We start from the raw sequence: 27,231 nt of genomic DNA, 5'->3' as shown, positions 1-27,231 counted from the left end.
TGGAATATTATTGTCCACCCCTCATACTTGTCAATATTTAATTTATAATTGACAATGGATGCCAATCTACCCAGATGTTTTTGTTCAAATATCTAAGATCTATGCACATTCTGATTGTTCCATTAGATTTTCAGGCTCTCACTATGGGACTTAACCACCTTGATGACTCGATTGGCTTGATCACATTTATTTCCTGAAATCTTTCTAGTTCTTCTCTTAACAAAGTCAAGTCAAGTCAAGTCATATAATTTGTATAGCGCACTACATACCCAGAGGGTTTCAAGGCGCTTAGGAGGGGAGGAGGATTACTTGTCAAAAATCCACGTTTTGAGTTGCTTTCTGAAAGCTAGGTGGTTCTGGGTGAGGCGAAGGTAAGCGGGGAGTGAGTTCCATGTTTTAGCAGCCAGGTATGAGAAGGATCTGCCTCCCATGGTGGTCTTGTTGATGCGGGGTACAGTGGCGAAGGCTTGGCTGGAAGAACGTAGTTGGCGGGAGGGGGTGTAGAAGGACAGTCATGAGTTGAGGCATTCTGGACCGATGTCGTAGAGTGATTTGTGTGCGTGGGTAAGCAGTCGGAAAGTGATCCTCTTATTGATGGGTAGCCAGTGTAGGTCTTTAAGGTGACCAGAGATGTGTTCGTTGCGTGGGATGTCTAATATGAGTCTGGCTGAGGCGTTTTGGATTCGTTGGAGTTTCTTCTGGAGTTTTGCGGTAGTACCTGCGTAGAGGGTGTTTCCGTAGTCCAGTCGGCTTGTGACCAGAGCGTGGGTGACTGTTTTCCTTGTGTCGGAGGGGATCCAGCGAAATGTTTTTCTGAGCATGCGAAGGATGTTGAAGCAGGAAGAGGATACGGCGCTGACTTGTCTGTTCATTGAGAGTGAAGAATCCAGGATGACGCCTAGGTTCCGTGCGTGGTCTGTCGGGATGGGTGCTTTTCCGAGGGCTTCCGGCCACCAGGAGTCGTCCCATGCAGAGGGGGAAGTACCTAAGATGAGGACTTCTGTTTTGTCTGAGTTCAGTTTCAGACGGCTTTGTTTCATCCATTCGGCAACTTCTTTCATTCCTTCGTGTAGGTTAGTTTTGGCGGTGCTGGGGTCATTGGTGAGAGAAAGGATCAGTTGAGTGTCATCCGCGTAAGAGATGATGTTGAGGTTGTGTTGGCGTGCGATGGTCGCGAGGGGGCTCATGTATACGTTGAAGAGGGTGGGGCTGAGTGAGGATCCTTGTGGTACGCCGCAGATGACTTCAGAGGCCTCAGACTTGAATGGTGGAAGGCGGACTCTCTGGGTTCTTCCGGTGAGGAACGAGGTGATCCATTCAAGTGCTTTTCCTTGGATTCCGATGTTAATTGAGGCGTTGTAAAAGGGTTTTGTGGCAGACTGTGTCGAATGCTGCAGAGAGGTCAAGGAGGATGAGGGCGACTGTGTCTCCATTGTCCAGTAGAGTTCGAATGTCGTCTGTTGCTGCGATGAGGGCGGTCTCAGTGCTGTGTTTTGCTCGGAAGCCAGATTGTGAGGGGTCGAGGGATTTGTTGGCTTCGAGGAAGGCGGCGAGCTGGTTGTTGACAGCTTTCTCGATGACTTTGGCCGGGAATGGAAGAAGCGAGATGGGGCGGTAATTTTTGAGTTCGGTGGGGTCCGCTGTGGGTTTTTTCAGAAGGGCGGTGAGTTCAGCGTGTTTCCAGTCTTCTGGGAAGGTGGCGGAGTTGAATGAGCAGTTGATGACGTCTCGGAGGTGCGGTGCTATGACGGAGTCTGCTTTGTTGAAGATGTGGTGAGGATATGGGTCTGTGGGGGATCCTGAGTGGATGGAATTCATCAGGCGGATGGTGTCCTCAGTGGAGATTGGGTTCCAGTCGTTAAGGGTGTTCACGGGGGGAAGATGATCAGCAAATGGTAGGGTGGGTTGGTTTCCGGGTTGGTTGTCAAAGCTGTTGTGGATGTCTGCAATCTTGTTGTGGAAAAATGAGGCTAGGGAGTCGCAGAGGCTTTGAGAGGGGGTGATGTCGTTGGAGTGATTGGAAAATTCCTTGACGATGTTGAAAAGTTCCTTGCTGTTGTGAGCGTTGTTGTCAAGTCGGTCCTTGAATGCTGTTTTCTTGGCTTTTCGGATTAGTTGGTGGTGAATGCGGGTGGCGTTTTTGAAGGCGTCCTTGGTGTTGGTGGTTGGGTCTTTTTTCCAGGCCTTTTCAAGGGAGCGGCAGAGTTTCTTGGACTTCTTGAGATCATCGTTGAACCATGAGGCCTTCTTGCTGCCAGGTTTGTTTTGACGTTTTTTCAGTGGTGCTAAGGTGTCAGCGGTGTTGGATAACCATAGGGTGAGGTTGGCTGCCGCTTCGTTAGCGTTAGAAGAGAGGGCTGGGGTGTTTTGAAGGAGCGATGCGGAGATTTGGTTCGTGGTGATTTTGTTCCAGTTTCTTTGCAGGGTAGGTTGGAGGTGGATGCTGGGTTTTGGTTTGTTGTAGGTGAAGTGAACGCAGCTGTGGTCACTCTAGAGGAGGTCAGTGGTGTGGCTGAAGGAGACATGGTTGCTGGATGTGAAGATGGGGTCGAGTGTGTGACCTGCGATGTGGGTGGGGGAAGTGACCAGTTGTTTAAGTCCGAGGTTGGCGAGGTTGTCCACGAGGATGGCGGTGTTGCGGTCGTTGATCTTTTCGAGGTGAAAGTTGAGGTCTCCCAGAAGGATGTAGTCTTTGGAGGGGAGCGCGTGTGGGGTGATGAAGTCCGTGATGTCTTCACTGAATTTAGCGCGGGGTCCTGGTGGTCTGTAGAGGAGGGTGCCTCTGAGTGTGGTATTGGGGTCGATGTGGATCTGGAAGTGAAGGTGTTCGGAGTTGGCGAGGTTGGCGTCATAGCTGGTAGAGATGCGGATTGATTTCTTATGGACGATAGCGATTCCTCCTCCCGTGTGGCTGGTACGGTCTTTGCGAGTGATCTTATAGTCTTCAGGGATGGCAATGGTGATGTCTGGTGCGGAGGAAGCGTTCATCCATGTTTCCGTAAGGAAGGCGATGTCCGGAGAAATGGTGTCTAGTAGGTTCCATAGGTCAATGGCGTGCCTGTGGACTGATCGGGTGTTGAGAAGGATGCATTGTAGGTGGTTGGAGCCGGGAATCTGTGGTGTGGTCGTAGCGGAGATGTTGAGGGTGCCGCTGAATTTACAGGAGAAGCAGGAGAAAGGTCCATGCGTGTGTCCAGGGGCGGATTGGACGCAGTTGGGAGTGCGGCCGGGGTTGAGGGCTAGGAGGGTGGCGGCATCGTAGGTAATGCGGGGGGCTGGGAGGGACGGGGGCCAGGGGGTATGGCGCTGGGCGCGGTCCAGGCGCGGACGGGCGTAGACGGGCTTACCTTTGGCGCACCTTCGGCGCGGGTTGGGCGCGGTCGCTGCGCGTAAACGCTGCGCGTGGGAGCTCCTGTCATATATGGATGGTGGAGGGGGAGGGGCGAGGGCGTCTCAGCTGGGAGGCGGGGCGGGTCACGAAGGAGGACAACAACAGCTAAAATGGCAGCGGAGGGGTCAGCGGAGCGGAGCGCTTGGGGCGAAATGCGCTGGTGCAATGAAAATGCTTATAAACAATGACAAATGCGCGTTACAAGTGAAATGTTTACAAAGCGGAAGCAGGCGCCTTACAAATGAAGTTTTAACAAAGCGGAAGCAGGCGCCTTACAAGTGAAATGTTTACAAAGCGGCAAGCAGGCGCGTTATCAATGAAATTCTAACAAAGCGGCAAGCAGGCCCGTTATCAATGAAATCTTAACAAAAGCGGCAAGCAGGGCACACTGCAGGTCGTCAATTAGGGTTAGAGCACACAACGATACCGCAGTTCGCCAGGGAGGCAAGGGAGCGACCACTCTGCTGGGGAGCGAAGCGAGTCACAGCGCGTTGAGGACGCGGAGCGCTGTATCAAGGTAGTGGGAGGGCGTCTCAGCTGGGAGGCGGGGCGGGTCACGAAGGAGGACAACAACAGCTAAAATGGCAGCGGAGGGGTCAGCGGAGCGGAGCGCTTGGGGCGAAATGCGCTGGTGCAATGAAAATGCTTATAAACAATGACAAATGCGCGTTACAAGTGAAATGTTTACAAAGCGGAAGCAGGCGCCTTACAAATGAAGTTTTAACAAAGCGGAAGCAGGCGCCTTACAAGTGAAATGTTTACAAAGCGGCAAGCAGGCGCGTTATCAATGAAATTCTAACAAAGCGGCAAGCAGGCGCGTTATCAATGAAATCTTAACAAAAGCGGCAAGCAGGGCACACTGCAGGTCGTCAATTAGGGTTAGAGCACACAACGATACCGCAGTTCGCCAGGGAGGCAAGGGAGCGACCACTCTGCTGGGGAGCGAAGCGAGTCACAGCGCGTTGAGGACACGGAGCGCTGTATCAAGGTAGTGGGAGGGCGTCTCAGCTGGGAGGCGGGGCGGGTCACGAAGGAGGACAACAACAGCTAAAATGGCAGCGGAGGGGTCAGCGGAGCGGAGCGCTTGGGGCGAAATGCGCTGGTGCAATGAAAATGCTTATAAACAATGACAAATGCGCGTTACAAGTGAAATGTTTACAAAGCGGAAGCAGGCGCCTTACAAATGAAGTTTTAACAAAGCGGAAGCAGGCGCCTTACAAGTGAAATGTTTACAAAGCGGCAAGCAGGCGCGTTATCAATGAAATTCTAACAAAGCGGCAAGCAGGCGCGTTATCAATGAAATCTTAACAAAAGTGGCAAGCAGGGCACACTGCAGGTCGTCAATTAGGGTTAGAGCACACAACGATACCGCAGTTCGCCAGGGAGGCAAGGGAGCGACCACTCTGCTGGGGAAACAAATGGCACACTCTGTACTTTATGCACCATGGGTACTGCGGTTTCCTTCTTAATAATCCTGTGAACAAACGTTTTTAAACATCCTAAATCCTTCTTAAATTGGTTAGGAAACATCCACACCCACCGCAAGGCTTCACTTGCACTAATACTAGAACCTGCTCATCACTATTGAGATCCAATGTAATTCCTAGTGCCCTTTGCTCTCTCCAACCCAATAATGTCCTTCCTCTCTCCACAACATAGATACAACCTTCTGCTGTCCTTCCTTCGAAGGATCATTCTGCTGGAAAACATCCTATAGCACATCATTTCACCCCACAATATTCCTCTGGTGCTACCTTGTTTTTTTACCAAATCCTCCTTATCCATCTTTTCCCATGTGTCCCTATCTAAAAGTGTATAGGGCGAACAAAAGTAAGGCCACATTGTGACCGGTTTTCCACAAGTTTTCACCTCACATTTAGGTGGGCAGTATGGTTCCACCACTACATTCATATCAGTACTTAGTGTTTTTTTCACATTGTCATCCATATTATGTGCTTCATTCACATCACACATAACCAACACCTCAACTTCGGCACTGCATTCCAATTCCCCGATCCTGTTATCACCTGCCAAGCCATGTTCGCACACCATATTTATACTCTTCTGACTGTCAGCTTTGAACATTCTAGAAAAGTTCCCAACTTTTTAGCTTTGGAAACACTTCACTTTAACAGCTCGATAACTGGAGGTAGCTATGTGCTTTCTTCTCCCACACCTATAACATGCCTTATTCTCATGATTGTGTGAAACTCCTGGTTTAAACTAGTCCCTTATTGCGGGAGCTCTAACTCTTTTGTTTAGTACTGTTAATTCTGTACACCCCTTCTTTAGTTCTTCAACATAAAATGATGTGTTTTCAATATGTTTTGCAATGGTTATGGACTTCCCTAGTTATGGCTCCTTCATACTCAACAGCTGTGACTGAATCTTCACATTTAAAGTTCAGTTAATTAGCCGATCCCTAAAAATCTCTCTCTTGCAGATCTTTGAATATGCATGTTGCAGTTGAAGTTCTCAAGTCAGCAATATATTGATCAACAGACACAACAGCCAATTGAGCTCTAGAAAAAAATGTATCTCTCTCTACCGCCGCAATCACCTTCTTGCCAACGTTTTCTTCTAACGCTTTCTTTACTACCACATATTCATCATCCATTTCTTTGTTCATATCTGAATCGCTGTTACCATTCCCAGACTGATGATTACACACTGGTAATGTTTTAAGCACCTTTCTACCCTCCACACCAAATGGTGTCTAAGTAAAGCTAACTTTCTTTTTGCCACATAGACATCTCCACCAATAGCTTTTAAGTATGTAACAAAAGCTTCTCGCCAGGTTTCTCAAGTCATGATAGGTACACCTGCATAATAATATCTTATACTAATAATATCTGGTACTAATGCCAACATTATCTTACACTAGCCTAAGGAAGCTTACAGCTACCACATATGTATCCCTGATTTCCGCCTTGCACGGGACTGCCGTCGCACTCCCGAAGTATGTATAGGGGGGGAGGGGAGGGAGGGACTGTGGGAGGGGGTGGGAAGAGTGGGGTGAAGGGGGGGAGAAAATGAAGGTACAAGAGTTCAAAGTGCCTTATATTTTTTTTATACTATGTATTGTTTTGTTCCTATGTTTACCTTTTCCACACTTGTCAAATGCATTTCATTGCAGTCCACTGTACCTTCACGCATAGGCCCTCACGTTGACTGTAAGGAGCATTTGGGGGAGTCACTAATGGTCTCCCTTAAATCAGAGCGCATTCTCTCAACGATGCTTCTCAACCCAAATGGCTAAGACAAACTCTCTAGCTGACGATCTTACGATTGTCTCTCTTAACGTTAAGGGCCTCAACCACCCGGTAAAAAGGAGGAAAGTTCTTGAGTATATATCCAAATCCAAGGGGGACATAATTTTACTCCAAGAAACCAAACTGTCAGAGGATGATCTCCGCTTCTTGAACATCCACTGGGCATCACATATCCTATCCTCACCAGCATCTCACAAGAAGGGAGGGGTTATCACCATCTTAGCGAAAAAAGCTAACCTTACTCTAGTCTCACACTCCCATGACGATGCTGGCAGGCTATCCATCACTAACCTTCTCAGGGAAGACGACCCATTACATATACTAAATATTTACGGCCCAAATGCAGACGATCCGGAATTCTGGAATTCTGGAATTCTGTCTCCCGCTCATTAGAACCTATCCCTTCAGATGACTTGTTGATAATGGGAGGCGACTTTAATCTCCCCCTTGACCCAATTCTCGATAGGCAATCCAAGTGTGCCTTCCACCCCTCCCGCTCACACGAGGCCCTCCTTCGTCTATGTGACAGATATCACCTGAAAGACTCATGGCGCCTACAACACCCGGACGGTAGGGATTACACATTTTATTCTGCTCCACACAACTCCTATTCCCGTATCGACTTCATATTGAGCTCAAGCCCCTTCACGCATCTTATAGAAGAGACCGTTATAGCCCCCAAGTTAGTCTCGGATCACGCCTGTATCCACACCAAACTAGCTGGTTCCAGATCGATCCTTCCCCCGAAGAGATGGCGCTTTAATGAGGAGACACTCTCAGACCCCACAAACAAATTAATAATATCGAACGCAATTGAGGAATACCTTTCCCTAAACGACACTCCCGACACCTCACCTAGCACCTTGTGGGATGCGCTGAAAGCCACAATACGCGGGGTCATCATCGCCATTAGGGCCAAAACTAACAAGGCACTTAATAAGGAACTTGAGTCTCTGGAACACCAGATTGGCACTCTAGAAGCTCAGCACAAATCCAACCCGCTTGACTCAGGTGTTTTAGACACGCTAACCAAGAAAAAATACGAATACAACACCATCACCAGTAAACGGGCGGGGGTTTGGATTAACCGCTTTAAGGCCCTGAAGCTATGCGAAGGCAACAAAACCGGGAAACTGTTGGCCTCCTATCTTAAACACAAACAGAAATTGTCTACCATATCGTCCATTAAAAACTCATGCAACGTCACACACACTAAACAGTCAAACATCCTCGACACCTTCAAGACATTCTATGAAGATCTGTACAAAAATGACAAGGTATTAGACGAACCCGCCTGCAAGGACTACCTCAATTCACTCCGCCTTCCAAAACTTTCCGAAGCTGACAGTGCACAGCTGGGATCACAAATCTCTAGTTCAGAATTCAAGGCAGCAATCAAATCCCTGAAGAATAATAAGGGCCCAGGCCCAGACGGCTTCACTGCACCCTTCTTTAAGGCCTTTGCAGACCAGATTGACCCTCTGCTACTTAAGCTTTATAACTCTACTGCAGCCTGTGGCGGAGTTTCCCCTTCAATGAGTGAGGCCACAATTATAGTATTACCCAAAGAAGGGAAGGACCCTCTACTCACTAAAAATTACCGTCCAATATCCCTGATAAATATAGATTGTAAGATATATGCTAAAATATCGACTAAATACCATCCTTCACAAATTAATTAGCCCCTCGCAGGTTGGCTTCCTAAAAAACCGGATGTCTAACGACAACACTAGATTATTGTGTCATATTATAGAAAAGGCAAAATCCACTTCTGTACCAATGGTGGCGATAACCTTAGATGCAGAAAAGGCCTTTGACAAGGTCTCGTGGTCTTTTCTACGCCAATGCATGCTCTCTTTCAACCTTGGCGATCCATTTATCAAGATGGTGATGGCCCTCTACTCTGCCCCTTCTGCCAGGATAACTATTAACGCTCCCTCTCGGATCCCTTCCGTCTGTACCAGGGGACCAGACAGGGCTGCCCTCTATCACCAGCTCTCTTTCTTTTAGCCCTTGAACCACTCCTTACAGATATCAAAAATAAGAGGGACATTGAGGGTATCTCCTTTGGGAACTCACGCATCAAATTAGCAGCATACGCTGACGACATCCTGATAGCGACCGAAAACCCTGCCAACTCCATTGCCGCGCTAATGTCCTCAATAGATAAATACTCCTCCCTCTCCGGGTACAAATTAAACAGAGATAAGTCCGAAGTAAAACCTCTTAACCGCATCGCCGCGGCGGCTTTTCCCGCTGTGCGCGGCATTTTTAAAAATCCCGCGTAACGTGACAAAGCCAGCTCGTCATCCGCGCAGCGCAGGTAACGCCCATGACGAGCTGGCTTTGTCATTAGCGTCGAAGGGGTTAATATCCACACTTCGAGAGAAGTGCTGGGCAATTCAGGCCTATTCTGGCAAACGGGAGTGATTAAATACTTGGGGATCGAATTCACTGATGAGCTTTTGAGTACCCTTAAACACAACGAGAACAAAACCCTAGACAAAATCAAAAGTCAGTTGGACGGATGGTCACCCCGCTTCATCACCTGGTGGGGCCGGGTTGAAACTATAAAAATGATGATATCCCCCCTGGTTAACTACCTGGTCACGATGCTCCCACTCTTCCTTTCCAATGTATTCCACTCCAAATTGGACAAAGTCATCTCGGCATTTCTCTGGCAGGGCAAAAAAGCCAGAATCAGTTTGAAAAAACTTCGACTCAAGAAATTAGGAGGGGTCAATCTGGTGGATTACAAAACTTACCAGATCGCCTTCTTAGCGAAACAAGGGTCGCATTGGATATCCTCCCAATCTGACTACACCCCAGTGTGGCTCTCTGTGGAAAAGTCTATTCTTGAGGGTCCTAACCCCTGCGCCCTACTCACCGCCAAACTCCGTCCCAGCCTAGGTCCGGGGCCCATCTTCAAAAATACTAAATTGGCTCTGCTAAAGGTCAGTAAATGCCTCCCGCATCAATTCCGTCTCTCCTCTTGGGAGTCTTTATGGCACAATCCCAAAATTGTATACAAAGGGAAGCCTCTAAACTACCCCACCTGGATAGACAGTGGTATCTTATTCCCACGCCAACTCGTCGAGAACTCGCTTCCACTAACCTTCAAAGAAATTCAGGATAAGTTCCAACTCCATAACGTTGAATTCTATAACTTCTTACACATTAAAGTAGCACTAGCGAAGGCTAACCTGACGGCTGTCCCCCCCTCCCTCCCAGGTCTATTCACCTCACTTAACAAATTGGGGCACCAAGTCTCTAGACTGTACAAACTAATGCGGCCGCAATCGTCCACCCTAAATGCACCTCTCCAACGGTACTGGGACTCATTCTCCTCCACACCTAACTCAGACACTATCTGGGCCAGCACTTGGGAATCCACCACCCGCCACAAAATTAGCCCTACACTCTCACAGACCAAGTTCTGGCTGCTTCATAAGGCCTTCTGGACTCCCAGGAGGTTGTTCCTTCACAAAATCAAACCCGACGACACATGTTGGAATTGTGCGAATGTGGGAGGAGATCTGGAACATCTAATCTTCAAATGCCCCTGTGTTACCTCCTATTGGGACAGGATCTTTGGTTTCATACACACAGTACTCCATATCACCTTACCAAGGGAATTTTCAACGCTTGTTCTAGGTTTTGCCAAAGCCGTCACACTCAATGATGATGACAAAGCCCTACTGGACCTGCTGCTGACGGCTGGGGTCAAAATCATACTTAATAACTGGAAAAGCACGAACAAAGCTTCCTTTCCCCACTGGCTAAATTGGGTCTCCCACTTAAGAGGTGCGGATAACATATCCTTAACTTCCACCCCATGGAGGCCGCCGCTCAGGAAACTCTGGTCCGCACTAGATGACCACTTTGACGCATTCAAACCTCCATGAATCTGAGCACATGGTACTCAGTGCGCTTTTCTGCATAGCTGTCACGTGCATCCTTCCTTTGTATACAGGGTAGATCTACACAAATGCTTAGCTCATGTTGCCTCTGCTATCCAATGTTGGTGTTCTTTTCTCCTCAGGTCATGTCATGTGATAATGGTCATGCTAAACAAGTCATCGTGTAACTTTGGACGCAACTCGTCTACACCTGCTTATTAGACATTATGTGTGGACCCTTAGTTTTTTTCTAGACTTATGTTTTTATCTGGACTCGCCTGTATTACAGAATGCAATTTACGTAACCAGCAGCAAAGTTTATAATTCTTTTTTCTTTATGATTTCATTATAGCAATGTACGTAAGTTCATGAACTGGTCTTTTGTACAGTTGTATTTCTTGCAGCTCCAAATAAAAAACCTTTGAACACAAAAAGAAAATAATATCTTGATACAATACACACTATGCACGTAAAGAAATACTACTTGAGTAATTAAACATACACTCCCAATACAACCTGAGAATATTGAATGCTAAATTATAACAAAAGAAAACCAACAAAATAAAAGTAGTCACTGTTTTCTGGTGACAAAAATATAAACTTACATAAGTAAAGTAGTGCCCTGCTTGTAGTTTCAATGATGTTGACCAATCAGCTTGAAGTTATCTTCATCCAAGCATGCTGTAAGGGGCTACACCAATAATCTCCAGTGTTGCAGTTCAATAAAGTTTCAGTCACTCAGTTTTGAGCTAATTCTATCCAATCCTGCAGCACAAGGTTAAACCAATAGCCACCAAGTGTTACAATTTTGAACACCTAGTAAGGTCTCAGCTACTTCCTAACGTATGTTAGTCTTCTATAGAACTTAAATGCTAATTCTACGGCTCCAGTCACTGACAGAGCTGAACACATAAAGTAAGGATTTGTTTATTTCACTCGCTCTAAATACTCTCTTCATAGCGTTTAATGTATGTATACCATTTTTGTAATGAAATACTTTAAAAAAAGAAAAAAACTACTGTCCAGTAACGCCCCTCTCCTTGGCATTAGAAATCGTTCCAAGAGGCTTCATCAGATTACCAGTATGTGTCAATCATGCGCTGATATGAGACACACACTTAATTGGTAGCTTCGCGCGTTCTGCTTAAAGCTGTGTTTACTGAGTGCATGCAGGCTTTAGGTTGAAACATGCGTGTGCACTGGCTGAATGTACTCCTGCTTTGGGCAAGTGATATCAGATCAGATATCATCCACACCAATTGAACCATAGGACTATAAATAGCAGTAGCTCACCGAGCAGACAAAGTTACACTAACATTTCATGTTTCACCAAGTAATCAACTCTATACCAGGACTCACAATTCCAAAGCAGCTGCCCCACTGGTCCTTCACTTTCCGTACATAAGTTCGCAGTTTTCACTACTCGCCACTAACGGAATGAGGATCTATACTCGGAGATGGAAAGGAAAGTCACTTTATTTATCTAGTGGAAAAGCATGGACAAGCCAGGGCAACTCCAATCAGCAACTGCCACAAAGAACGTCCTCAGAGCTCATACCATGGCACTTATAGAATGGAACTGGTTCCACATATCAAAAATGTAATTGTAAATTGATACTTGTATAGCGCACTACTCACCCGCAAGGGTCTCAAGGCGCTTGTACGAATACCGCTGTGGAACCCATCCTGGCTTTCCCTGTGAGGCGTCCACTCCTGGGCACCCCCAAGGTGGAGGCCAGGCATCCTCAGCGTTGTGGGGGCCGTTGTGGAGATTAAGCAAGCTATTGCCCAGAGTTGCAGAGTGGGACTCCATGATTAGAATTGGCACCGAGGCGAGAATTATCAGGTCAATGGAATTTTTGAGCCCAAGACCCGCCGAGGCGGGAAATTGAACCCTGGTCCCGGGCTAGACCTCTACATCAGGGTCTGCCGCTCTAATCTTGATTTGATTTGCTTTATTCGATTTTGTTTAAAATCATAAAAGCGTACAGTTAAAAAATACAATCATAATTAAAAAGTACATAGATATGAGGCACAGATTATCTACAGATTAAAAGTTAAAAACATTTGCTCACCCTGTGAATATAACTATCATGATAATAACATATTTTACAGGATTCGTGTTAGCAGTTCTTCCATTACATCAGAAGGAAAGTTGATAGGGGTTACAGTGCTTAAGTCTATTATGCGGTAAATCAAGTCTGTTAGGCGCGGGGATACTACTACAATACGGTAAACAAACTCCTCTACCCAGCCTGGTACTATCCTCAGCCATTGGCCTGGGAGCAGGGATATATGAGGTGCTTGGGTAGAAATCGTGTAGATCCCAGGTGGATATGGGGCCATCGCCTTCTTTAAGTGGTCAAGTTTGGAGGTATGGAACAATGTATCTACTCCTGAATCTTATTAATACCAAGTCACCAATGATATCTTTTGGAAAGGGACCTAGCCAGCCCACTCTCCTCACGCTCATAATCCTGCCATCAAGATCATGGGGCAGGGGTCTATTTTTAGATAACCAAAACTGGACCTTATTCAGCAAGTCATGTTGTCTCTCTGATTTTCCCTTTTTCAGTTGTGGGACTCCCGAGAGGACGCCCTCGAATGGAGCGGCCTCTGGAGGTAAATGAATTCGAGAAACCCTGTTGCGCTCTACTCTGGGGACAATATTATGCGCTGTATTGGGTTTAAGAGGGGTTTTAGGAGCATTTAAGGGCAAGGAAGTGGGAGCTAGTACTTGAGTTTGGGGAACTATGTCTTGAGTGGTTAGTTTAGGCGCATTAGGAGGAGCGGTTGCCAAGGGATGATTAGATATTGTAGCGTGGGTAGAGGGTAACAGATTCAATTTGATTTTTTCCTAAATCCCTGTCAGTCTATCCCCCAAGGTGTTAATTTTATCAATCAGGGGGTGTATAATAGATTTGATCAGTTGTTCGATCATTGATAATAAAGCCATCCGGGAAGAGGGAGCTAAGTCGTCTAATTTTTTAGCCACCTCTGGAATTGGGGGGGAATTAGTAGGGGGCAGAGTTGAGTTTGGGGACCCATTCTGTATTTTTTGTATTTTGAATTGGCTCTCATTATATTTATCCCCGTCATGCTTCCTTTTGGTAGGTGTAGCCCGGACGGGTACTATACATTGGGTATTGGCTTTTGTGAATATGGAAAAGGGTTCCAGCACTCTCTCATTAGGAGCTAACGGATTAATGTTAATTAGAGGGGAGGGTAATCCTGTAGGGGCATACCTAGTCTTACAGAGACTATTTAATTCCTCCAACAATGAGAGGCTACACACTGTACTAGTTATTTGTGGAGAGGATTGATTGCTAGTTGGGCTGTCTATAAGCGGGTCGGAATTAATTTTATCAGCATCTCCACGCGTGGGTAACAGTGTATTATTTGTGTACTTATCTTGCATTCTCGGGCAAGAATCCGACCGAAGGGCTAGTTTAATGGCAACCCCTTTGTGGGTCATAATATGACTTAGATGTGAATAGAAATATTGAGTTTAGTAGGCAAATACTACTGTCCAGTACAAAATGTCAATCAGTAGCTTTACCTCCTCTTGAAAGGCCAAGTAGCCTGGCCCGTCCCGTCCTCCTCAGGCCTCTGAGGGCTACAGAGGGCCCGCCCTTTGCCCGGGCTTAGCCCGGCGTCGCCCGCGCGCGTCCAGCGGGATGGGAGGTGCTCCGGTGTTTAATAGCGCCTCCGGGCGCAGCCAGTGACGTCTAGGGTGCGCCGCTAGTCCCTGGGGCACCTAGGGACTGAAGTCCTTCGCTGTGTGGGGAGAGCTGCGGTGTCGGTCCGGCCGTTGCCCTCATGGCGCTGTGCAGGTGAGCAGGTGGGCAGAATGAAGCAAAGCCTTTGCCCTCACGGCGAGAATGGAAGTGAGTGCAGTCTTGTCTGGAAAGTGCCCCCCACAGAGCGCTTGGCGCTCCGGTGTTTAATAGCGCCTCTGGGCGTAGCCAGTGACGTCCCGGGTGCACCGCTAGTCCCTGGGGCACCTGGGACTGAAGCCCTTTGCTGTGTGGGGAGAGCTGCGGTGTCGGTCCGGCCGTTGCCCTCACGGCGTTGTACAGGTGAGCAGGTGGGCACAATGAAGCAAAGCCGTTGCCCTCACAGCGAGAATGGAAGCGAGTGCAGTCTTGCCTGGAAAGTGCCCCCCACAGAGCGCTCGACGCTCCGGTGTTTAATAGCGCCTCCGGGCGCATCCAGTGATGTCCCGGGTGCGCCGCTAGTCCCTGGGGCACCTGGGGACTGAAGTCCTTCGCTGTGTGGGGAGAGCTGCGGTGTCGGTCCGGCCGTTGCCCTCACGGCGCTGTGCAGGTGAGCAGGTGGGCAGAAAGAAGCAAAGCCGTTGCCCTCACGGCGAGAATGGAAGCGAGTGCAGTCTTGCCTGGAAAGTGCCCCCCCATCAGGGTCTGCCGCTCTAATCATTGAGCCACACTTCTCCAAGAATACAACATATGTGTTCTAGACCGTTCCAATCTGGTTCATACCTCCTGAGCCCGAACTGTAGAGATGACGTCTAGTTCCATCTTTGCCCATTTCAGTAGGGCTCTTAACCAGCACTTTATGTCACATGCTGTGCAGGGTTTTCATAACATTGCTGTTTGTCGTTTATATAATACAAGGGCTATATCAATAAACTTGTGTAGGTATTTGTCCTTTTGGATTTACGTCAGAGATCAAACAGACAAGATTCATGTGTAGGTGGTATCATGTATTCGAAAAGGGCCCAAATGGTCCCTCTTATTTCGGCCCATGCACTGTGTATCACTGGGCAGTCACAGACCATATTGAAGAATCCTACGCTGGTTGTCTTGCACCTGAGGCCGTCCAGTGATGCTCTAGGGAACATTTGCCTAATTTGCACAGGTGTAAGATATGCCTGGTGGAGGTAGCTGAATTGTGTGTATTGGAATCTGGGGTTGCGCCATATCTCCTTCACCTGCTGAGTGATGGGCACCCATTGTTTATTTGAAATTTCTAATCTTCGGTCCGTAACCCAACAGTCCCTGATCCCTGCATTTACCTTTTGATGTTGTGTAAGCTGTAAGCAGTGTATTAAGCAAGTGGTTGGTAGACAATTAAAGCCTTCAGGCCAGACCTAAAACTATGTGGATACACACACAACAAATTACTACACATAAAATACTACATATCTTCGAAATTACAGTTGGTAACACAATATGCAACCCCTCCAAATAGGGCCTAAAAAGGAATCTCATATCCCCCATCCTCTATACCAGGTTCTGTCAGAGGAAGTAAACAACTCCAAACCCCTTGCCTACTGCACTGATTAGCGAGATTTCATAAAACAGCGTTCCTACTTACAGGCTTAAATAGTTTAACCACAATCCACCGTCCTATTGGCTTTTAGTTTTTCTATAGACATCATTTATAGGTTGTAATAGGTTAGGAGTAACAAGTACAAAATACTAAGAGCCGTCTTTGATCATGTGGGACAAAAGGAGCAGTCAGTACAGTTCATGATAAAGATCAATACAGGATTATCACACCCAAATGACACCCCACTTTTACAACGTTGTAGAACTTCAAATACCATTGTCTGCAGAGTCATTATCAACAGTTGAAGGAGGCGACTTTGAGCTCCCTGGGTCCATACATTTGGCCAGGAGGTCCACCCAGGCTCCCAAGTCCTTCTCTGCCTTATCATCCTGTCTACAATTTGGTAATCATACCTCCTCCGCCACGGCCCATTCGGCCACATTGGTCGCCCACTTACCTACATTGGGGCCAGCCTGGGCTATCCAAGTAATGGTAGCCCTCCTATTTGCCAGAAGTAGTAATAAGTGTAGGAACTTAAACTACATGTTATTGCCCTTCTGTCATCGGATATCACCCAACAGATAAACAACTGGATCTGCCGAGATTAGCACCCTCACCATAGCAGCCACTTCCATCACCACAGTCAACCAGAAGGCACGGTCCGCGTGACAATCCCAAGCCAGGTGCAAAAAAGAGGCCACGGGGCTAAACATCTAGGACTGGTGCTATGTTTCCTGGGATTGATTTTGTGCAAAGGTTACATATGTGTGGAAAAAAATGGAAGAGGGTACGCTTAAACCTGGCATTGCAGGAGATGGAGTGAACTAACGTGCATATCCTATTCCACTGTGCATCCTCCAATGGGGTCCCCTAGCCACTGTCCCAGGTTGCCCTATCAGGGCTCAGAACATGCACACAGTCGGCCGTCTTGGCTCTGTAGAAATGCGAGACTTAGTGGAGACCCCCACCCAGCTCCAACAATCCATGGAAAGTGAGCGGCGTGGCCGGTGCCACCGGATGTGGACCCTATATCCTGAGCTGTGGCCAATACACGGGTACCCTAAAAACTGCCCTGGCTCTACTCCATAGCAATCTTCTGCTTCTTAAGATGATAGGAACTCTTGGCTAGGGTATAAATCTCCGTGGGTCCCCTAGCATTCCTCTCTCCAAGGAGTCCCATCCACCGTTTCCGCTAGAACTCGGAATGGTGGTAGGTCCCAGAAGTCTTATTGTCTTTAACACATTCTTTTCACAATAAATAACTCAGGACAACCGCCTCTGTCTTTACATAAATAGATCAAGCATATAACACCTGAAACAACTTTCCTCAACGAATAAATCAGTCTTATAGCCTTTATCATTGACTTGAACCATACCCAACTTCGCCCTACTCTATTGAGCACAGGATTTCCTCCAAGAAAACATCAATCATAAAGTAATCAAATTACTAATCTGTGTACAGTTCTACCTAAGAGGGCTAACAAGGATTCTAGCACTGCAAATCTTTTACTCCCCTCTGGGTTTATCAGAGGGAGTAATCAATACCCAATATGTAACAAATAACATCTGCAGAGGTTAACACTACGTTAATCCACCTTTAAAGGCCTATTTGTATTAACATTTGTTTTTCACAATAAATAACTACTGAAGCCACCAGCTATTGTCACAACTCTTCCCAGTTGATCATCCAGGACATTAACGTGGAACATTGGCTTCTTAATGAAACCGACTTGGGCCTATTGCATTGAGCATAAGTTCTCCCACAGGACAAAAATGATGATGTGTATAAATGACACATCTACACAGTTTTCAGCCTACTGTTGTATTTACCAATGGCCATGTATTTGAATACGTATGTCAAACGATGCTGGCAGAATGTGACTGAGAATGATGTACCATTTGGACCAGTTCTTTTTAGCTGGGTTCTCAATTTGTATTGGAGTGTTCTCTATGAGCTGCAGATCAAATCACGCAGGCCTTTGTCATATTCTTCTGCCTTCTTTCACGACTGCAGTACAAGGTGGCCTGCTAGATAAGACGACCGCCTGAATGGCACAGCACTTTACATGGTCTGGGCAATTAATATAATTCAAGTTTCACTCCTGTGGTCTTGCAGGGGAAACAACCTTTACAACTCAGTCATTACATTGCACTACACTTACAACGCAGTCGTTACATCGCAACTTCCCTTACAACGCATGTCACTACAATGCAGGCATTACAACGCACACCATTACAACGCATGACACTACATCGCATGTCACTACAACGCATACCATTACAACACATACCATTCCAACGCATAGTACCCCTACACTATCCAACACTTACCCTACTGTTGCACCCCCTAGAGTTAGAATAGTAATTTATACCTCTATACTATCCAATACTTATCTTAAATGCAATGTAATGGTATGCGTTGTAATGGTATGAGTTGTTAAGGTAGTATGCGATGTAATGGAATGCGTTGGGAAGGTAGTTTTTTAATATGCGATGTATTGTCATGCGATGTAATGGAATGCGTTGTAGTGGATGTTGCAATGTAAACATTGCGTTGTAAGTGCATGCGTCGTAAATGTATGCGTTGTAAGATTATACATTCGTCTTGCAGGCATTGCTTCTGCCCCCAATTCCTCGGCCTTTTATTTGCCTATGCCAACCTTTCAACTGGGAGACCCGCTTTGGTTTGCAGGACCCTGGCAAGGAGCGGAGATGGTCTACCGCTGCCCAGGTCTTTAAAGGGGCAGGTGTTGAAACTGAGAGAACAATTGAGATCGTGCCTGGGAGTCTAGATTTCGAGAAGGTCATTTTAGAAAAGATACAGGGATGCTGAACATAATGACTGGAACGCACAGGTATTGAAACTTAATACACTTTCCCGAGTCTTCCTTCCCATGTAGTCTATTCGTCCCAAAAGTCCCCTTCTCCTGCTCTCCCAGCCTATACATACACATTAGTTAACTCTAGGTGGTGCATATGATTGGTCCAGCAAGTACAAAAGGCAAAGGAATAAACGGGTGCCTCTTACTTTCCATGATGTTGGTTTGAGATTAGGACTGCGATCCCGGCTGACCCAAGAGCATTTCATTCTGGTGAAAAAATCACAAGAGCTGCAGGCTTTGGTACTGGAGATCCCTGGATAAAGGAAAAAGAAGAATCCGAATTTACCTGTAACTAAAGATAAGCTGAGCTCATATGTGAAGGCTGGAATCAAAGTGAACACAGGGATAGCCTTTCCTTCACTGCATGTGCTGCTTACACTTTCCTGCTCCTTTATTCTCCAGTTAGCACAGAAGCGACACTGTTTAGTTGCATGACAACCAGAGGCAAAAGGTGCACAACAGCCAGATGCAAAGGGCAGAGCGAAATAGTATTTGAAACGACAGTTACCATGTTTGAAATGAAGAAGCTCTCGGATCTCTTCCTCGTCGCATGGATGGATATATTCAAACAGACTTTGTCCAATCATGTCGACCTGCATGAAACAAAACCAGAAATCCAGGAGTTCAATTGTAAGTATTTATCATTCTGGAATCTGATCAGGTCGGACTAATTGTGGCTGACTGCTCAAGCAAACATTGCGACTTTCTCAAGCAGTGCCATATTGCACTGCCCATTTTCACAACAGGGATATTGGAAACAAGCAAGGTGTAAAGAGAAAGAAAGAGGGTAGGAGAACTAGGATGGCACCGCAGGTACAAAAAACAGACCAAAGACCAGCAGTCACCTATAGGAGCACTGTTAGGAGCCAAGCAATATATCTGCAGCGATAACAATGCATATGCAACGATAACAAATGCAGGCCTTTGCTATCAATGTGAAAGTGGACCTTGGTGGGCAGCCATTAGTGTCTGGGTAGGGATCACAGTCAACCAGCACAGTCTTAAAAAACACCTGAGGTACTATCAAAAAATTTGGAAGGTCCGAATAGTGTTGGGAAGCACACAATGCAAGGATCTGCTCCATTATGCGGGGTAAAGAAATGACCGTGCTTTGAGTTGAAAATGGGACAATTTATTGCTGAGGCAGTGATACTCGAGAATATGAGGCAAGCACTCATATTAAACGTGAACTACTGGCATCAGGAGCTAAACATGAATTAACGCTACCTCAACCCTGCAAGGTAGGGTGATACAGCTGAGGGGGCATATAGGCGGGCATATAGGCAGACTGGAGACACTCATAGATAGTTACCTCCCAGCGAAAGTAGAACTGAAATATTATGAACAGGGCAAGAAGGCTTGGAGCCTTTTGGCTAGCAAACCGATGGCAAAGCAAGCGCAGAGATTTATGGATACAATTAAAACTGCTAATGGTAAGCAAAGGTCAGGAGGATGAGAAATTAGAATGTGTTACACAGTTCTAACAAACGGTATATATTGCTGAACCTACTCAAGAGTTGGAAAGGCAGGACGATCAATCATATGCCACAATACAAGTCTAGTGGATGAGAGAGAGCAACCTAGATGCCTTGATTGCCAAACAGGAAGTGTTTCAGCCCATATGAACCATAAGCACAACAGGTATCCTGTAGGGTCAGATATAACATTTGTTTCTCACCTGTTAAGGAAACTAACAGGAGTGATGAATGATATACCCCACTCTCAGACAATTTCCAAGTCCGAAACTTTGATATTTACCTTAATACTCAAACGATCTAATGATCCTACCTTAAGCATATTCTGCAAGCTGATCTCGCCCATTAACTTAGATGTTAAATCTTCATGAAATGTTTTCTGGGAGGGAAAGGGGTGGCAGCAATCAACTACTTTGATACTATCGGGCTTTACTTCTCCAATACCTCTTAAAATGGTTGCAACTTAAAATTCACAAAGTGTGTTGTTTTATTGACCACAAGGTCTTAGGTCTCTTTCTTTGTCAAAGTTGCCCTGATTCTAAAGAGCTATGGAGTAACAGACAGTATATACCACTGGTAACCCTTGCAATATTACCTGTCTAGGGTGAACTGGGTGTTAGAAGGAGACTGACTATTTACCCCTTGGTATACTATTAACCACTTAGTTTTAGAATAATTACTTCTCACAGGGCTTCACCTCTTATGAGTAATAACCCCTTCCCACAATCAAAGATATTATTAAATAGCATATTACACTCTGCACATCTGCATACACATAAATATACCTATATCTATATATACCAACACATAAATATTTACTGAAAAAAATGAAGATTACAGGACCTTAAAGTTAGGCTTAGATTTCATTTTTACAAAACCACTGAAATTCAGCAGTGATAGTAACCTGAAATAACTATAACTTACACCACTGCAGTGCACTGCCTATTAATTCCCATATTACATCGCTGATGACATTGTCAGTGATATAACTGATGGCATCTCAAATGACATCACTGATGACATCATACAGTGAGTGTGAGTGTTTTCTAAGAGTTCATGACTGTAAAGAAAATATACTGACCTACTACAAAAGTTAAATTAGTATACCAGGTGCACTACTACGGACTGATACTGCTTCTAACATATATAATGTGAGTGACTTTGTGACTGTATGTATCCTTGTGTGTATGGGTGTGTGAGTGGCTATATGGGTATATAAGTAGGTGTGTGAGTAGCTGTGTGTGTGTGAATGATTTGCTGTGTGAGTGGTTGTATTGGTGAGTGGGTTTGTCAGTGGCTGTATGGGTGAATGAGAGGCAGTGTGAGTGGCTATATGGGTGGGTAAGATGGTGTGTAAGTGACTGTATGGGTTAATGACTGGGTGTCTGCATAGGTCTATGAGTAAGAGGCAGGGTGTGTAAGTGGCTGTATGGGCGAGTAAATGGCTGTTTGGTTAAGTGAGTTGGTGTGCGAGTGGCTGTATTGGAGAGTGAGAGTCTGTATGAATGGTATATAGGTGAGTGAGTGCTTGCATGAATGTGTAAATTGTTATTGCGTGGGTGTGTGAGTGAGTGTGTGAATGCTTGTATGGGTGAGTTATTGTGTTGAGAGGCTGTATGGGTGAGTGAGTGGGTGTATCAGTGACTATGTAGGTAAATGAGCGAGTGTAAGAAGCTGGATGGATCAGTGTGTGGGTATGTGACTGGCTTTAAGGGTGAGTGACTGGTTGTATGAGTGGCTATACGGGTGAGTGAATGTTTGTGTGAGTGGCTGTACGAGTGGGTGTGTGAGCAGCTCTATGGAGGAGTGTGAGAAGTTGGCCTGATATATGATGTTTCCAATTCTGGAACCACCTTGTATCAGTCCAAACAATCCCTTATGGTGTCTGGTTGTAAGTCAACCTTATAGACAAGTTATCCTAGGGGTAGCATGGACTAAGCAGCCTGAAATGCTAAACTCAAGAGGTCGTGTTAAGCGAGCTGTTTTACCAATCACAATCCTGTAATATCAAATGAAAGGACACCACACAACTATATATTATAGAAATATATGTATTTATTACTAGAATATTCCCCAGAACTCTTTATGAGTAAAGGGGCACAAGCGTTTAAACAAAAGCACAGTTAAACATATAAAAGTTGCACAATTGTGGATGAGGGCGGGTGGCCACTCAAACCATATATTAAAAAAGTGGTATAAGAGATACCAATCAAACAGTGGTTAGGCCTAGGGCCTAGGGAATCGCTGGGAGCAGTCGGGACTAGCAATGCTGAAGTCGGGAAAAGCCTGCGGGATTCGGGTGCAGCGCTTAAAGCACAGGCATGCACCAATGTAAAGTCAATGGTGCGTAAAAGTTATAAAGTTACTGTTTAAGGAGACTTCCGCTTAACCTAGAAGGATGAAACTTAAGATACATACACTAGAGGTGTGTACCAGTGTGGGAACACCAGCGTTGATGAGTTACCTCACCCACAGACAGCGGGTGCATAGGATCGAAGTTGTGTCGGGTTTCGTCACGCAGGTTGTTGGTGCTTGAAGCTGAAGATGCTGCAGGCACTGTGAAGGAGAAGTGTCCGGTGTGATCCAAGGGTGGATTGGAGTTGTAGAGTACCTGAAAGCAGAGGGGACAGAGTCTGGGTCACTCAGCAGTGACCAGGGTGGAACCAGGACGGAACCAGGCAATGTCGGGCGCAATCAAGTGGTTGTTGAGGAGCTTCTCTCCACTGCCACGTGGGCTCTAGGGCATCTGCGACATCCAGGAGCGGGTCACAAGCTGTCCCACAAAGGCTCTCGCCGTCGGCGCTGTCGGCTTCAGGATTGGTGCAAACAACACTTGGCAAGAGCAATCCACGCAGGACTGGAAGATTGCTTCTCACTCGGACCAGGAAGGTCAGAGCGGGTGCTCCTTTTCAGAGGAGTGGGTGCACGCCTGGAGCAACCAGAATCACAAGTTAGATGTCGTGGTTCGCCGGCACAGGGGCCACAAGCCAGCGGGCAAGTGACCGGGCCAACGCATTGAGCCAAAAGAAGCAGAAGGGCCCCACGCAGCACTCCGTGAGTGTACAGGGATGAGCTTCAGTGCAAAAGTGGCTCAGGGCTGGGGCTTCTCAAACCCCGATGTACAGCTTCGAGGGTCACTCGTGGGCTGCACGGTCAGCGTCTCATGATCTTTCCAAGATGGCGGGGCCCACGCTTCCAGTCGCATCCACGGGTCTCAGCTCTGCAGGGACTGTGGATCGGGCTGTTAGAAGGCAGGCAAGCTTGATCTTGTTGATCTCTGTCGCTCGAGCGGGAACTGCAACAAAGCAAACATTGAGGTGAAGGATGATGCCTGTTTGCACAGGGTGGTCACTCCTTGACCATAAGGGAGATTCTTCAGTCTTCTATGTCGAGTAGGATGTCGAAGGGTCCAGAATTATGTTTCATATGTTTCATCAGGATAATTTGAGTGCGTTGGCACTGCTCCCATTCTTATACCAATCTAGGGGGCTGGATTACCTGCTAGGTCCCCTCCTATGGGTGGGACCCAGGAAGGGGGTGGTTACACCCCTTTCCCTTTGTCCAGGGTCGCGCTGGGACTGGGGATGGTGAGCCCCAGAACCGGTTTGACCGGATTATGAAAGGGGAAGCCTTGTGCTCCCCAGGCAGTGTTTGGTTTCTTTCAAACCTCCCTGCTACAATCTCCTGTCTGGGGTGGTGTGACACGTCCCTGTGACAGGAAACCCTTTGTCCAGGCCTCCTTGGCTGAGTTTCGGTCAGCTGCAGGAGGTCAGACTCGTGTCTGTGGCAGAAGCATCCATTTTGTGGTGCTGAGGCTCCTTTTAAAATCAACCGCATTTTAGCAAAGTAGCATGTCGTCTCCCTCTAGAGGGGTGGAATGCTATCCCCGTCGACAGGACTGTCGAGGGGATAGTATTCCAAATCGTATGACCCCTTACACAACATGTTTTGATAAAGCCAAACCAAAGTTAACATATAACCGCAAGGATTATAATGCACTTAATAGTATATGGTATGGCAATATCCCGGAACAGCTAAGGGAATTGGTCCCGACAGCTGCAGACAGGCTCAGCTCATGCTAGAGCACCATCTCACATAAAATCACGCACTCTGCCTCCAGGATTGTTAAGGCCTGCCATAGGAGTGGCTTATAGGTTTATATGTGTCCAGATAGGTTTAGATATAGGCATACTATATCTAAGCAAGGGGTGATTACACCACCTTGCCCCAGCTGAGTGATCAGCCTGTTGTGTCAATTTTAGATAGCCAGCCAGGGGTGGCAAAAGATATGCTGCAGCCCCCGGTAGGCCTTGGATGCACCTATGCCCTGGGCACCTATAGTGCTCTGTACAGGGGCTGATAAGGTGACCCAAGCCAATCTAGTTATGCACCTATAGTACATGGAATCCATTTTACAGAGAGAGCAGATAGCCTGGGGCCCTGATTAGCAGGGAACCAGGCCAACTAAGTTGAAAACCAGCTAAACACAAGGCAAACAATCTGGGGTAACCATAGTCAGGTAGCCACCTTCCTACATACCCCCCCCCCCCCCAAACGAAAGGAGATAAGGCTATCCTTGTCCAGGTAAGCGTATATTGCCTGAGTGGCCATATAAGGTAGTACCTGCACTAGCATGGGTACCCCCTGTCTCATGGTCCACTAAGCAGTCCCTCACCCTTGGGGTATTAGAGGGTCTCCACCATAGTGAATCACTACCTTGGGTGTGTTTATGCAAAGTTAAAGGCTGGTTTGGATATGGAGTATTGAAGTGAGGTTCCACTAATTTATGGCTCAGCTTCCTCCAATTATCTTCCACCATGAGTGCCTTTCTTTCTTCAACTGAGTTGCACTGTGCTCTCAGGGTCAACCTCTGGCTACCTACAACTGGAGGCTGGGTCCCTTGTTTTGGCTTACTGGAGGGACAGTTCAGGTTTGGGCCCTTTGGGTCCCAGGTTTGGCTATGCCCAACAGAATCCATCTGTGGGAGGTCCCTAACTACTTTTAAGGGGGCTCCCTCAGGAGTTTTTAAAGTTTTCACCTTACTAGGGCTACTAGTTTCGGTGCCCCTAATTTATTGATGGGGTGCTTTATTTGACAGGGGGCCCTTTGGTGCTCACTGTCCTTCTTGTCCTCTCCTCTGCAGCCCTGGGCTGACTAAGGCAAGGCAGAGAGGGGCAGGTTACCTGCTCCAGACTGGGTCCCACCTGAGAAGGGTCCACTGCCATCAGAGGCTCTGTCACGCCAGGCCTAACAACCTCTGGGACAGCTCCTTCATCAGGGGTAAGATCAGTTCCCTGAGGAGGCTGATCCTGTCCTAATGTCTGGTGAGGGGGAGATTTCTCTTCCTCGTCCATGCTCTCTGTTTGTGTGGAGTGATCCATAATTTCAGGCTTCACAACACAGGTATCAGTTTGAGTTTGGGCTGTGGCCGTCACAGCCCCACCAACCTTTGCAGGAGGAGACTAATTTTGGGTGTGAGCTGTTATCATAACAGGTCTGCTATTCTTTTCTGGAAGGGAGTTAGCTAAAGATGGGGCAGAGAGTTTCTCAGCCCTACCAACCTTTTCAGGAAGGACATCTTGGGTTGGGGATGTAGCCATTACAGCCCCACTAACCTTTCCATTGGCATTTACCATTCTAGAATGGATTTTCTGTTCAACCTCAGCCCAGGCTGAGATTTCCAAATCATTACCTAGTAGGCAGTCGACAGGCAAGTTTGGTGACACTGCCACCCTCTTTGGGCCAGTGACACCTCCCCAGCTGAGACTTACTACTGCCATGGGATGATTGGTTTGTATTCCGTCAATGTTTGTTACTTGGTATGTGGCACCAGGTAAAAGTTGCTTACAATCAGCCACCATGGTGATGCTAGCCCCTGTGTCTCTAAAGGCCTCAACTTTCAAACCATTGATGATGGGTTCCTGTCTATATTTGCTCAAGGTATTTGGGCAATCAGAGAAGTTGGCAAGCCCCATGCCAGTCTCATAGACAAGATCATTTGGTGATGGGGACCTGGATAGGCCAGGGTCCACTTGGGCTCCAAAAGTAAACCCACCCAGATTCTTGGGGGTGCTCCCACTTCCTGGGGGATTACTGCTGACAGTAACAGGAGGTGTTGGAGCTGGCTTTGGGGGTATATTTTCTGTATTGCCATTCTTTGGACAACAGCTGTCTGATTTCCAATGGCCAGTCTGTTTACAGACATGGCAGTATGGCTTCTTTTGAACAGATGAAGTGTCTTGGGACCCACCCCCATCCTTGGAGTTTTGGGGCCCTGGGGAAGTCTTTTCTTTATTTTTATCCCCACCCTTATCTTGAGGTTTGGTAGACTCCTTCTTCTGGTCATTGCCCTGATTCTTAGGCCTAATCCTGGTTCTGACCCATTTATCTGCCCTCTATCCCAATTCTTGGGGAGAGGTCAAATCTGAGTCCACCAGGTGCTGGTGTAAGAGCTGGTTCTGACAATTACTTAGGATCTACTCCCTCATAATCAAATTATACAATCCTGTGAAGTTATGTACTTTGCTGCCATGTAGCCAACCCTCCAGAGCCTTAGTAGCACAATCTACAAAATCAGTCCAGTTCTGTGTCTGTGTCTTCTGGGTGTCTCTGAACTTCAACCTGTACTGTTCAGTGGTTAAGCCAAACCCATCTATTAGAGCACTCTTCAGGACTTTGTAGTTTTTAGCATCCTCATGTCTGACAGTGAGGAGCTTATCTCTCCCTTCCTCTGAAAAGGAGTACCATAAGATTGCTGCCCACTGTTCTTCAGGAACCTGCTGTACCATGTAGGCTCTCTCAAGAGCAGTTATCCAGTTGTGGATGTCATCCCCTTCTGTGTAGGGGGGCACAATCTTTGTCAGGTTTCTAGTATTATAGGACCTGTCTTTCTCTCTTTCTCTCTAGGAATATTGTTGCTGCCACCAGTGGCATCTAAGCCACACATTTTCTGTTCCCTTGCTAAAGCCAGTTTAGCTTGGGCCAGGGCTAACTCTTCCCTCTCTATCTGGAGTTCTACAG

At 46.8% G+C, this 27,231-nt stretch overlaps 1 protein-coding gene across 3 annotated transcripts in view; it reads right to left on the bottom strand.

Annotated features, from left to right (window-relative positions):
• LOC147692313 (endothelial PAS domain-containing protein 1-like) overlaps positions 1-27,231 on the bottom strand; it is a 595,714-nt gene that overhangs the window by 303,039 nt on the left and 265,444 nt on the right. For all 3 annotated transcript variants that reach the window (XM_086938561.1, XM_086938562.1, XM_086938563.1), the window contains 2 exons: positions 19,245-19,329; positions 18,883-18,989 (listed from right to left, as the gene is read on the bottom strand). In XM_086938561.1, the coding sequence (XP_086794687.1) occupies positions 18,883-18,989; positions 19,245-19,329 (192 nt within the window). The remainder of the gene's footprint in view (positions 1-18,882; positions 18,990-19,244; positions 19,330-27,231) is intronic.

The sequence above is a fragment of the Lissotriton vulgaris genome, chromosome 9, assembly GCF_964263255.1.
Source record: "Lissotriton vulgaris chromosome 9, aLisVul1.2, whole genome shotgun sequence".
NCBI classification, from domain to species: domain Eukaryota; kingdom Metazoa; phylum Chordata; class Amphibia; order Caudata; family Salamandridae; genus Lissotriton; species Lissotriton vulgaris.
This window is presented reverse-complemented; position numbering and strand designations above follow the sequence as displayed.